Source organism: Lontra canadensis, unplaced genomic scaffold (genome assembly GCF_010015895.1).
Source record: "Lontra canadensis isolate GAN:19392208 unplaced genomic scaffold, GSC_riverotter_1.0 scaffold38, whole genome shotgun sequence".
Taxonomy (NCBI): Eukaryota; Metazoa; Chordata; class Mammalia; order Carnivora; family Mustelidae; genus Lontra; species Lontra canadensis.
The window spans coordinates 6599581-6614099 of NW_022631032.1; the positions used below are offsets into that span (position 1 = coordinate 6599581).

Genomic DNA, 14519 nt, shown 5'->3' on the forward strand with positions numbered 1-14519 from the left:
GAAAAATTCAAGATTATATTTTGAAATCACTATGTAAATGTAAAGAAGTCTGTCATTTCCATTCATTCCATTCATTGTAATTTTCTCCTGACAGTTAAAGTTCTCACATGTAATTTTTGCCCTTTTAGATTTTCATTTTTTAAAGTACAGAACTTGCTGTGACAGAATACAAAGTCTCCTGATAAGGCTGCAATGCAGACATGCCTGTGAAAACTGGCCTACTACTGTACCCCCCAGGGACAAATGTCTCAAGTAATGGCTTTAGTATTCAGTTCCATCAGTTGGATTGAATTTTATGAAGTGAAAACTCTTAAGACAGTGTAATGACTTCAGGCTTCCATTGGAGCTTACTGAAATGACTATAAAATGACTCCTGTTTCCCAGAACCACGCAGCTTTCTTGCCACATGGGTTTTTGTTTGTTTAAAAAAAAAAAAAAAAAACTGTGTATTCCTATATTGTTGGGGTAAATTCTTTTTTTTTTTTTCCCCTAAGATTTTATTTATTTGAGAGAGGGTCCAAGTGGAGGGGAGAGGCAAAGGCAGAGGCAGAAGCAGGCTGCCGGCTGAGCAGGGAGCCCAACGCAGGGCTCGATCCTAGGGTCCCGGGATCATGACCTGAGCCGAAGGCAGACATTGAACCAACTGAACCACCCAGGCGCCCCTGTTGGTGGGGTAAATTCTTAACGATGATGTTGATAATATTAAGAATATATATATATATATATATATATATAGAGAGAGAGAGAGAGAGAGAGAGAGATGGGTTACTGAGTGGTAGGCACTGTTCTGAGTGCTTCTCAAAAATTGTCAAATTTAAATCGTTTTTAAATATTGCAGATTTTTATCTTTTAGATAAAAGTACTCCTGTAAAATCTTCCTGCTTCTCAAAGTCAGATGACAAGTTGATGAAGTAGATGAGTTAGGATGACTCTCTGACATACACCCTCCCCTCTGTTACTTCTCTGCCATTCTGAGTTACAGGAAAAAGAGAGGAGTGGGGGAAAGATGGTCAAGATAATCCTAGGCAGTTCAGGCAGAAATGGAGGGAAAAGATAAAAGCTGTTGAAAGAAGAGTTTGAATACCTTTCTCCTCTTGCTACTAACTCAACTAACTTTTAAAGTAAATGTAAGGATTAGAATTAGTGCCTAATTGTTATTGAGCATCTGCTGTGTATCAGGTATTGTGCTAACTGATTTACATGCAGAACATCTATATCTCCTAAGAGGATTTCATGCTGATCATAATCAGATTTCTTGAATATTAACCTCCCAGTGAGTGTGCATTGAAAATATTCTGCTTTTTACCAAAAAAAATTCATTTTATCACTATTTGGAAGAACAATTCTTACATAAATGAGTCATATCCATAGTAACGAACCATTCTGGATAGACGGTAGTCTTCTCTCTAAGCTTTCCTGATCAACCCTCTTCTCTGGGTCTTTGCCTTTCCTATGTGTCTGTGGCACAAAATTTTGCATTTAATTAAGTAATGCCTCAAATTTCCTATTATTCTAGCTAAAGCTTTATCTTTGTCTAAATATGTTCTCGACCCAAGATTCTTACATCTCTCTTTTATGTTCCTACAAGCCTGAGCACAGTGCTAGTTACCAGTTAAGTACTTTATAAACAATTCTGAAATAAATGAGTTAATGAATAAATGAACAGACTTTAGGGGCTCCTGGGTGGCTCAGTCATTATGTGTCTGCCTTCGGCTCAGGTCATGGTCCCTGGACCCTGGGATCCAGCCCTGCATCGTGGTCCTTGCTCAGCAGGAAGCCTGCTTCTCCCTCTCCCACTCCCCTTGCTAGTGTTCCCTCTCTCGCTGTCTCTCTCTCTCTGTCAAATAAATAAGTAAATAAAATCTTTTAAAAAAATGAACAGACTTTAGGTTGCCATTGGCCACTTAATGATTCTGAGGAGCTTTTATGGTATGTGTGCAATATAAAGTCAGAAAATTTTCAGAAGAGGTCTTTGCTTTTTTTCCTTCTTAATCTGAAGAAGTAGCTCTCAAAATTTTGGTCTCAGGATCGTTTTGCACTTAAAAATTATTGAGTTCCCAGTACAGAGAAGACTAGCATGGCCCCTGCACAGGGATGACATACAACTTAATGCAGCATTCCATATTTTCTGTAGTATTTGGAAATGCAATAAATGCTATACCTTTAAAAAAAGTTACTGAGTTTCCCAATGAGCTTTTGTCAGTGTGGAGTCTATCTAGCGATGCTTACCATATTGTAAATTAAAACTGAGACATCATTAAAATACAAGTACATGAATACGTATTCTACTAGCAGTCACAGCAGTGACATCAACTAATGTCATGTAGCTTCTGGTAAACTCCACTGTACACTCATAAGAGAATGAGAATGAAAAACATGAGAGTATGATTGTGAAAACAGTTTAGATCTCACAGACCTCTGAAAATGTCTTGGAAAATTAATAATCTAAAGTATACCACTGGGGTACCTGGGTGGCTCAAACAATTAAGCATCTGCCTTCAGCTCAGGTCATGATCCCAAGGTCCTGGGATGGAGTCCCATGTCTTGCTCTGTTCAGCGGAGAGTCTGCTTTCCCCTCTCCCTCTGTCCCTCTCCATACTTGTTCTCTCTGTCTCTCTCTCTCTGTCAAATGAATAAATAAAATCTTTTTAAAAAGTTAAATATACTGCTGGATTACTGAATCAGGCTATACTAAGGGTACTGTTTAATTGTCAAGTTAAAACCTTGTTTTTTACCTTTATGTTAAATCATTTTGTATTGTGAGTGTTGTAGACGGTTCTAATTATATAGCAAGCACAAAATTAATTTTTAATTTATGTTAAATGATAGTGAACATCTTTTTGGTTGAAATTATCTTCATTTAAAAAAACAGTATTTGGAAATTGTGTTCAGTGTACATTTAAAATTGGGTTCTTCTCCATTGCAGTTCCGCAGTTTGAAACAACATGTAATTATGTGGAAGCTACACTTGAAGAGTTCCTGACCTGGAACTGTGGCCAGCCTACTATGTCTGGACCATTTAGAGATTATGTTCATTCCAAATTCTGGGCTTATGCCGACTATAAATATTTTGTCAGCCTATTTGACGACAAGGCAGATATTTTCCAGGTAAGTCAATGCATTCCTTTTAATCATGGTCATAATTTATTCTTGAGAAAAGATCACAAATTAGAACTTCTCTGGTACCTTATTCTTTCACTGTCATCTTCTCTCAAAAGTAGTCACTGTGAGTCTTAAGTATTTTATTTCAAGCTAAAAGATTTGCCCAGGTGAAGTGTAATGTTTGGTTCACACGGATGAGCAGCTTTGTCACTGTTTTCCTACACACCAAACTTCTTACACACTCCCTCGTTCACCTTTAAACAGTGCCCGGCTTGGAGTATATGAATATGGAAGCGTAGATTGTGTATAGAACTTTATTTCCTCCTGACCTGCATATATGTTTTTATTCTGTTAGTGAGGCAGATGGAAGAAGTACAGCACTGATTATTACTTGAAGAAGCATTGGCGAAATCCTGGAAGCATTCCAGGCTGCTGCTGCCATCCCTTCCTGCTCTGAGGGGTTAGTACAGGTTAATGGCCTGAGGCAGAGAGTGCTGGGCTCCTGGTGTTTGATTGCAGAAGTCCTGCAGAAGTATGGGAGTGCTTGCAAAAGTAAGAATGTGGAAACTCTTTGTCATGTGTTGACACAACTGACAGCAGAGTTTGCACACCACCATATCCTCTTTTAAATGTTTTCTACCCCAAACTGCCAGCTTATTTTATGAGGTGATTTCGCAAACTCCCTGTTATGGTTTCTGTGTGTGTCTTAGGCATGAGGCAGGAATGGGAGTAGTTCCAGGAAGCTGTTTGGATGACTCTGCCTTACCCACAATCAGGTCAGGGCTCCAGAGTCCTTTATCCTGCCCCTGACCCTTTGTCCAGAGAAGTATTCTGCCATCACTGCAGGCTGTTGTGCTGCCAGAACCGAGCCCCCTGGACTGCTCTCCTCCTGCTCGTCACCATCACCCCCTCGCTGGACTTCCCTCTCACATAGGCTGCCAGTCCAAAAAAATTGTTTTTAAGTTTTTATTTAAATTCCAGTTTGTTAACATGCATTGTAATGTTTCAGGTGTACAACATAGTGATTCAGCATCGCATAGATCGCCCACTGCCTAGCACTCCTTAATCCACATCACCCATTTCCTTTTCCATTCAGCCTGTGTTTTTCTGTTTTCACTTCAAGTCAAGGTATAGATGATGAGGTTTACGTAGTTATTATAATACAATGATCAATAATTTGTAGCTTTAAAAATTTTTTTAAATGCTTACTTAAATTTTCCTTTTTATTAAAAAAAAGAGGAAAAATGTATCACTTGTCTCAGAATTGTTAGTTGAATATATATTCTTCTTGTAACTGTGAAAGAATGCATCAGTTTTGAAAACATTCTGTAGATGCTTTCTGAATCCAAAGTCTATACCAAACCTATTTACTCATTTTTAAATGATACTTTTGAGATAATTTTTTTTCTTATAACATTATCTGTGACCACTTTATGAGTCTTTAACTCTGGAACTTGTAGATATCATAGTTAACTTTTAGAGTCTTTTATTATATTTCTTGTACTCTCACCTATCCTGTAGATTAGACTAGTACTTTTGTATTCCATGTTTCAGGTAAAACATTGTGTAATAGTCATATTTATTAAGTACTTCTTATCCTTGGTATTTTTCTAAGTGCTTTACATTTATAATCATCAAGTAACCATATGATATAATAATTATCCCTGTTGTAAGAGAAAAGAGGCACAAAGAAGTAAACCTTTTCTGAAATTCTGCAGCTAAGTAAAGAGTGACCCAAGCAGTCTGTCCTGTGAGCTTTAACTGCCGCACTGTATGCATACACAGGGTCTGAAGACATCCAGTTCTTTAGGGACCCCGCAGCTGGGGGTAAGGACTTCCATGTCAGCCGAGTCTGGGCTCGCTCTGCCTTGGTTGAATCTCCCATCTGACTCCCTGACTCTCAGTCACTTCATCTCAGCCCAGGCATGACAGCATGGGGCAGGTATGTGTCCTGTCCAGTAAGTGCCTTTTGGTAGTGTGCCGGAATTCTAATTGAGCCCTTATACAACCTGGTGTTTTCATTTGAATGAGTTTTCTGTCAGCTCACATTATGGTGATTAATCCACTGGATTAGAACAGGGAACTCTTCTATGAATAACACAATTTATTACGATTATATCATTTTTTATCTCAGAGATTTCTGAGCACCAAGTCTTACATCACAGGTACCTAAGACGTTTTCCTTTCACCACCATAATTCATTCATTCACCTAGTCTTATTACTTTCCTGTTTTAAGCTTTCTTCCATCTGGTATAAAATGGTGGGTAGTTAAACATTAAAACAGATGAATTTTTATTAATTCATTTATTTTTGTTTTGTTCTGTTTTGTTTTTGTTTTTCATTTCATTTTGTTTTATTTCTTTCCAGTGTTCCAAAATTCACTGTTTATACACCACACCCAGTGCTCCATACAATACGTGCCCTCCACAATACCCACCACCAGGCTCAATAAAATCATTATATGTGAACATAACATTTTTATGAAAATAACTATATTCAAATTTTTTTAAAATTTGTTTTGAGAGGACTGGCATTGTTTTTACATTTTTGCAAGACTTGTTAATGTCTGGCTTCATAGAAAACAGCTATAGTCTATCTGCTTCCTTGTATAGTCTGTTAAAATTTGTTGGTTTGTTTGAAGTATATGAGGAATATGTTGCCTCACACACATATGCAGCTGAAAAAAATAGGACTATTTTAGAAACTTTTTAAGATAATTGTGAATTTTTTTTTAATACTCCACCAAACTTGGGATGCCTAAGTGGCTTAGTTGGTTAAGCAACTGCCTTTGGCTCAGGTCATGATCTTGGAGTCCAGTGATCAAGTCCTGCATTAGGGAGTCTGCTTCTCCCTCTGCCCCTCCCCCACTCATGGTCTTGCTCTCTCGTTCTCTCTCTTTCAAATAAATAAAATCTTTAAAAAAGAAATACTCCACCAAACTTGACAAGAGGTAGTTTCTTAAAGGCTTATTTGTTGCAATACAGAATCTGAATGCATAATCAATGAACTCTTTGTACTTTTACAATAAAATCCATTGGTCCATCTTGCATAGAATGGCTCTTTTGTAATGCCTCTCATTGGCCATTTGGAAAATACTGGTTTGCTGAGTTATATAGATCTTCCAAATGTTGACACATTTCCATATACTTCATTTAAAAAAAAAAGTGACATTTGTTAATGTCACCATTCTCATTAGGGAAGTATTTTAAGTATTAAGAAGCTTTCAAGCTCTTGTGTTTCTTGATACCAATATCCAAAATCATTTTTATTCTGTTCAAATATTTTCTAATTCCCCTTGTGATGTGTTGTTTGACTTATGGATTATTTAGAAGTATAATGTTTAGTTTCCAAATATTTGGGGATTTTCCAGCTATCTTCTGTTGTTGGTTTCTGTTAAATTAAATTAAATCCACTGTGGTTAGAGAACATATTTTATATGATTCCAGTCCTTTGAAATTTATTGTTTACTGTCCAGAATATAGTCATTCTTGATGAATGTTCCAGGTGTACTTGAAAGTAATACATATGCTGCTGTTGTTGTGTTTTATAAATGTCACTAAAGTCAATGGTTTAAGTCTCTTGCATTCCTACTAATTTTCTGTATGCTTGTTCTGCCCATCGTATAGAGAAAGGTATGAAAATTTCCCAATTATAACTGTATATATGTTTCTTTTTCAGCTTAGGTTGGTCAGTTTTTGTATCATGTATTTTGAAACTGTTATTAGGTTCATATACATTTAGGATTATTATGTCCTCTTAATCATCAATCTTATATCATGATGAAATGATCCTCTTTCTCCTGGGTTTTTCCTTGTTCTGAAGTCTACTTTGTTTAGGTTGCCTTTGGTTAGTGTTAGCATGAAAAAGGAATACTTACTATATGATTCCATTTATATAAAATTGTAGACTTGCAAATAAATGTATAGTGACCAAAAGATATCAAGGGGGAGAGGGGTTACTAAGGATCACAGGGAAACTTGGACATGATCAAAATGTTGCAATCTTGATTATAGTGATAGTTTCTCCCATGTCTATATATGTAAAAAATTCACCAAAATTGTACACTTTAAATATCAGTTATACCTCAATAAAGCTGTTTTAAAAACAAAAGAATACAATGCTGCCTGGTACATTTTGGTTCCAGCGTCTTGACACCAGTGGTTTCATTCACCATTGTTTTTTGTGCCATCAATGCAAATGTCAACACAGTGAAATAGGCAAATATCATCTTAATAGTATTATGAACATAATTTCAACCTCGCAGATCCTTTGAAAGGGTCTCATTGACTCCCAGGGGGGTCCACGGACCACCTTGAGAACTTCTGGTTTACAACATCACTTCTGATATTACTATTTCTCCAGTTCTGACTCCTCCTTCAATCAATTCTAGAACAGTTTCTCATGAAGATACATGCTAAGTCATGCTACAAATTAAATTTTGAAATATATTAATCATGTTCACTAAAATTTCATGACTTAAAATTGTATAAGAATAGCATTTAAAACTCTCCCCAATATGACTGATGTGACCTGTCCCCTAGGCGTATGTCCCTATTGTCTCCTTGCTGAGGGCTGGACCACTTTGTCTTGTCTCATCTTCTGACCTTTGCTCATGCTCTTCTCAACATCTGTCTCTTAAAATTCTACTTCTTAGGGTCTATGCTCTTCTCAACATCTGTCTCTTAAAATTCTACTTCTTAGGGTCTGGCTCAGATTCAGTCTTGGCTATGAAGCCTTCTCAACCACCGTACCCATGGCTTTCCATCCCTTGCCTTCATGTCTGTATGTTTTATTTGAATTGTTATTTAAATGATGCATGGCATAGAATTTATGTGTCTTGTTTCTCTAACAATATTAGCTCCTTGGGAACAGGGACTATGTTTTATAACTTTTTATTCCCCTAAACTGCTAACATGGTGCTGAATACATAATAGGTACTTGAATGGTTACAGAAGAGAATTTTTGTCCTATCTTACCATTTCTTGTTTTGATAGTTCTTTGGTTCTTAGCATCTTTCAAGGAATGCTTTAATTTATACCCCTAGTTTCACCTTTGTCAAATTTTCTGTGGCTTTTAGTTAATCATAGCATTTGTCAATCTTGATAAGAATTTCTTAGCTCTCTTTAGGTTTCTACTAGTTTTATAAGTTTTTTACTTATAAACTCTAAAATTTCCATCTATTAACCCTTTTCTTCCACAAATTAAAATTATCTGCTTATAAATATATAAGATTTATATATACTGGTAAATACACTGGTAAATATACTGATATGATTAAAAAATATCGTATAGCCTTAGAGGGGGCCAACAATTGTGATTTTGACACTTAACTGGCTTTCATGTTTGGCAAATGAAATTAGTCCCATTATTTTTTAGTTGTCTATCACATCATTGACAAATCTAAATAAAACTTAATTTGGAACATTTTGTTCTCTACTTCCCAAGAAAGGTAGGGTATTTGTGACAATACCACATAAAATTTCTTTCACTCATTAGATAAGAATAATAGGTCTTACCTTTTGTAATTATCAATAAGAATTATCATAATTGAAGCTATTAGAATCAACCTATATCAAAAAGGATTTTGCCCTGAGAATGTTTCCCAGATAGGTTCCATTTAGTGTTGTGATTCAGATTGGCTGCTGTGAGTCAGGAGCCATGTTAAGTCACCAGGACACAGAATTGTGCAAAATGCAATACTTGGAAGATTAGTTCTGACCTGTCTTGGACTTTATAACGTAGTTATGAGAGTATCTTGAAATTGAGCCAGGTGGTTTAGTAATGATTAAAAGGGTTTGATGGTCAGTGATGCTTTCTGATGAGGCAAATTGGAGTATAAGAATTTGGGTGTTTATCCAAGCCTATCTGTGTGTAGAAAGCTAAACTACCTCTTTTCTGTTTATGTTACCCTAAGGTTGTTTCCTAAGGAAGAAAGAGCCTAAGTACTTAGTAATTTATAATGTACATTTAAGGGTCTGTTTAAAACTTAAACTGAAGTATTTATCCTTTAAAAGTTTTATTGTAATTATAATTAATTGTACTGTTTTAAAGTTGCATTTTTGTTGTTTTAACCAATATCGTGCCTTTTTTAAGGCAAAAAGACTCATTATGGAATTATGTATAATCAGTTTTTCTGTATTTTTTTATCTAGGCATGGAGAATTAATAGAATGAGACAACTTTTTATGTGACAAATAGAATCAAATTAACCATGACTATGAATCACCCAAACAGCATTTATAGGTAAAAGAAAAAATAGTTTTGAGTTGGAGTGTTCTCAGAGCCTAGAGCTTGCACTAACTAGCTCATACCGAATCTGGGCTCTGAGAGTACCCTAACTCAAAACATACCTTCTTGTAGAATGAAACAGTTTAAGAATAGATTATTTTTTGGCAGTGTTTACATGGTGAGCTAAAAAAAAAAAAAAAAAAAAAAAAGCCGCTATTCCGTGTTATAAGCATTTACTAGTTTTCTTCAGTTCTTTGATTAAAGCTAAAATTATGGCAGACTTGGTTACTTGTACAACATTTTCAAGATGGTGTTTGATCCTGGAATAATTATTTAACTTGTTAATTGAAACAGATTTAGGAGTTACTCAAGTTCAGCATAAAAACAGATCTAGTTACCTAGACCAGTAACTCAGCAAATTTTTTTTAACAAAGACTTTATTTATTTGACAGAGTGCGACCCAGCGAGAGAGGGAACACAAGCTAGGGGAGTGGGAGAGGGAGAAGCAGGCTTCCTGCTGAGCAGGGAGCAGGGTTCAGAGCTCAGTGTGGGGCTTGATGCAGGGCTCCATGTGGGGCTCGATGTGGGACTCGATCCCAGGACCCTGGGATCATGACCTGAGCTGAAGGCAGATGCTTAACGACTGAGCTACCCAGGCACCCCAGTAACTCAGCAATTTTTGAGCATTTGTTGTACTCATTGTGTGAGGCCCTGGAGACACTAACCTAAATAAAATAAGACTGGCCTCCCATGGGACTTTGAAGTAGAATGCAGAAATCAAACCTTAGGATAGAACAGTATAAAATGTGCTATTAGAATTCAGTATTGTTCCTAACATTATTTTATCACTTAAACATACTAATAGTTCTAGAATATTATGCATCATCTAGAATATTGAAGTGTATACATTTTGAAATTTTTTTTTTAATTCAACCAGAGCTTTAAAGCCTCCTATTTAAAGTGTTGGGGACATTTTTAATTAAACAATTTTCAAAACTGATCCCCATCGCTGTTATATTTACATCACAAGGCAGGGCCACCTGAAGGAAAGAGGAGAATAAAGTACCTGCCCTACTTTTGTGTTATAAACAAAGTTCATTTTTGTTGGTCAGCCAGTTTTCAACTACCAGTGAACAATAAATTTTGCTTATAATGCTCATTCTCTACAGAAGCTGTGCTACATTTATTCTTATCCTGAAACACTATAATGTGTTATTTCCACCTGTTTCTCTTAAGGCATCTTTTAACTGCCAATAACTTCCTAGATAGATTCTGAGAAGCAGCTGGGAATCGGGGCTGATTACCTGGGGTTGGAGGAGGATAAAAAAGCAAGACTGGATTCCTGGTTAACTTCTTTTAAGTGCCGGGGTAAAATGTGATATGATTTTCTTCTAGAACTGACCCTCCCCACTAGAGTATCTAACAAACTACCAAATTATAACAGGCCTATATTAGCACTTCTGTAGTAAATCTAATCTTCCTCTTTAATTAAAGAGTTGATGATCTAGACCTTTTGACTCTTTGTTTTATTGTCTTTTGTCATTTTCATTGCTTATGATCTATGCATTTTACTTGTATATCAATTATTTGGACTGAGAACATTTTTTTTTCTCTTTTTCCCTGGAGAAATGATGCTGATCTTGGCGGTTAGCTCTCCAGGCCAGCCTGGGGAAGCCTACTAAATTTATAATCTACTCAAAGCAGTTCGTAGAACTCTCCCTACTCCCACCCCAAAATGTCTTTAAGAATATGTTTTCAGTAATGCATTTCTGTGATACGGGGTTTAGGACTAGCCAACTACAAACCTGGGAAAAAGTCTCTTACAGAATAGGATTATTGGGGAAAGACAGGTTTCATTAAAATTTGTATTTATTTATTTATTTGGTTTCTCCTCCTCCTCCTCCTCCTCCTCACCTCCAAAGCCATATGCCATCCTTTTGAATGGATACCACATTCCATTTACTCCAGAAACCAGGGCCAATGCTGACACACACTGGTCTGCGATGCTCCTTTTCTGATATTGCAGACTGTGAAGGAGCTTGCTAAGTTCTAGGTGAGGCTGCCCCAAAGGACTATTGTCATTTGCTTTGTGTTAGAATTGTTTAGACTTGGGCACTGGCCTGGAATGTTGAAGGAATCCCAGGACCATACCTACCAGATTTATATTCGCCCAAGGGGAAAAAAAAATTCCAGAGCAAAACAGAGTAATAAGTGTGCCAGCCAGTAAAAAACATTAAAGTACCAAAGGTAAGGATAACTAAATGCGGAAACTAGATTTAGGTTCTGCTATGTTGGACTCTGCCAGTTGCTGAAACTAGTGAGGTATGTTAAGTGATGAAAAGACAGAAAAAGACTGTAAAATGTGAGTGGTTATTCATTCTACAAATGCCTGTTTTTCAGGTACTGTGCTAGGCTAGATAGTCGCAGAGAGCCCTGGTCCCCTTTCCTCAGTGAGCTCGTATTCTAGTGGAGAAGACAGACCAGTGACTCTAACCAGTAATGGTCAATTGTCCTAAGTGTTATGAAGTAAACAAAAATGGGCCCAAATTAAGAACAACAGGAGAGGGACTTCCTTTACATAGGGTATATTGGGAAGCTTTCTCCAAGGAGATGATAAATTTAAGCTGATTCCTAAAAAATGAGAAGCTAGCCTGTGAAGGGAGGGTCAGGAGCTTTCTAAGCAGAGTGAATAGCATATGCAAAGGCTTGAAGAAGGGAAAATTTACCCTTTTGGGGGCAAAAGAAAAAAAAAAAGGCCATTGTGACTGAAGCCTGGCCAATGAGATATGCAGAGGGTAGAAGGCATCAGAAAGGTAAGAGGGGCCTCGTCATACAGGCCCATGACTGAGGGCATTTGGACCTAATTCTAAATGTAAAGCAAGGGAGTGACAGGTCTTAACATTTTTAAAATATTGCTCTTGCTGTAGTGAGGAGACTGGGTCAGAGGCAAAAAGAGTCAAAGTTCTTTGGAAGGAAGAGACCAAGAGAGAATGACGCGGTTGCATGAGGGGGAGTGGAAGTATTTAAAGAAGTGGCATTTACATTGGGTCTTCAAAGAGAAATGTGAACTGGGGTGTGGGAGAGCTGCTGGCAGAGGGAACAGCAGAAGCAAAGGCAGGGAGGTGTGTGGTCTATACCAGGAGAGCCATAGAGATGGTGAGGCAGGGGTCTCCTACCAGAGCTTGCGTCCCCTTCACTGTTCCGGAATGCCATTTGCAGCATTTCACACATAGCTTCACACATAATTTTTAAAAACAATTGAAATGCCCCTGCTATAAAATACAGGAGAATTTAAGCGGAAATATATGATTTAATGTGTATTTATTCAAGCCTGACTATACTAGGAGTCATAATGAACTAATCAGATGCTTGTACCTACTTGTGACCTACAAGGAAAGGTTCAATTTTGAAGAATTAAGATGAAGTCCCACAGAATATTTCCAAAATTGTATACTTAACATTTTTAAATGAGGCTAAATAAGTATATTTGTTTCTATACTTGTAGAGTCACTACTATGAGACAATATAGGCACAGACCGATCTCGGTGGATATATTGCTGGCCCAAAAGCTATGCGTTGCAGTGCTGTTGGTGGTCTGGTTTTCAAAATGGTGAGCAACTCCCAGTAAAGCTGCACAGAACACAAAGCATAGTCCTCTCTTGACTTACTGAGTATTTTTGTTTCAGGAAAACTCAGTATATATGAAAACCATGCCAAAGATCTTTTGATGATATGTGAAGTGGAGTTGGAGTCCTACTTTCAGGGAATTAAAATCAAATTTTTCAGCAGTATGAAAATTGTGCAAGATACAGAACCTTTCTTTGTTGTGTTGAGCTGCTTCCTGACCTCTGTCCACTGAATACCAGTAGCACCCTCCTCCCACTTGTTATGACAGACAAGAATTTATGCATTTTTTTTTTTAACAGTACTGTCAAAAGGACAGTTACATCCCTTGGGTTCCACATAGAAAAATGAGTTAAATGGGTATATCGACCTTCAATCTCATAAGGATTAAAAGAGATAATACACATGAAATGTTAGTACTGGGGTCTGGCCTGCTATAAAAATTCAGTAACCAGGTGGTGATAACCTGTTAGCAATTGAAATGGTGGGTCTGGTCTTAAATAGGAGAGAAGTTAGGACTTGGGATAAGGTCTCGGAGTCTTGTAGACAAGTTGATTTAAACATTGTAAAATGCCAGGCAGAAATGAAATAAGATTTAGTTTAAGAGGGATAAATGTAGGGGCACCTGGGTGGCTCAGAGGGTTAAGCCTCTGCCTTCGGCTCGGGTCATGATCTCAGGGTCCTGGGATCAAGCCCCGCATCAGGCTCTCTGCTCAGCAGGGAGCCTGCTTCTCCCTCTCTCTCTCTGCCTGCCTCTCTGCCTACTTGTGATCTATCTCTGTCAAATAAATAAATAAAATATTTTTTTAAAAAAGAGGGATAAATGTAGAATCCCATGGCTTTTTCCTACTAACCATGTTAGTAAGTCAAGGTTGAAGAGATATGGCTAGTATAGCTAGGCCACCGTTCCATAAGAAAAAGGCAGGCAAGCCAAGATGAGCTATGGCATAATTCCGTTGCTGAAACTGTCTGACGGTACATGAATGGTATAATGTCCAGGTCATGCAGTGCTGCCCGTAGACAGGGTTTCATGTAGGCTGTGTCTGGGGTTGGGGAGTCAGGCTTAAGAGTGCTGTTGACAAAGGTAGTTGAGAAGATAACAACTGGAGGGGAAAGTTAATGCTACTGAGTTTAGGTATTAAAAAAAAGAAGAGGCATGACAGTTTTTCAGATAATTTAAAGACAGCAATTTTTGGCAGAAGAGAAAATAAACTTGTCTATAGAAAGCAAATCTACAACCTTCTGTGAGTTACATGAAAGCAGATATTTTATAGTGAGCAGTTGTTTAAAAAATTCAACCAAGTAGATTCGAAGAGCCCATTGGCTTTGCTTTTTTTTTTTTTTTTTTTTTTTGACAGAGAGAGAGATCACAAGTAGACAGAGAGGCAGGCAGAGAGAAGGGAGAAGCAGGCCCCCTGCTGAGCAGAGAGCCCGATGTGGGGCTCGATCCCAGGACCCTGAGATCATGACCTGAGCTGAAGGCAGAGGCTTAACCCACTGAGCCACCCAGGCACCCCCACATTGGCTTTGTTGAAGAAATCAAGACAGCATCCCATCTAGCAAGT

General features: G+C 37.5%; 1 protein-coding gene and 1 pseudogene across 2 annotated transcripts in view; both read left to right on the forward strand.

The window, feature by feature from the left end:
- The window catches only part of HSPBAP1 (HSPB1 associated protein 1), a 57414-nt gene that overhangs the window by 21365 nt on the left and 21530 nt on the right, over positions 1–14519 (forward strand). For both annotated transcript variants that reach the window (XM_032869519.1, XM_032869518.1), the window contains exon 3: positions 2927–3108. In XM_032869519.1, the coding sequence (XP_032725410.1) occupies positions 2927–3108 (182 nt within the window). The remainder of the gene's footprint in view (positions 1–2926; positions 3109–14519) is intronic.
- On the forward strand, positions 2032–2129 carry LOC116874809 (annotated as a pseudogene).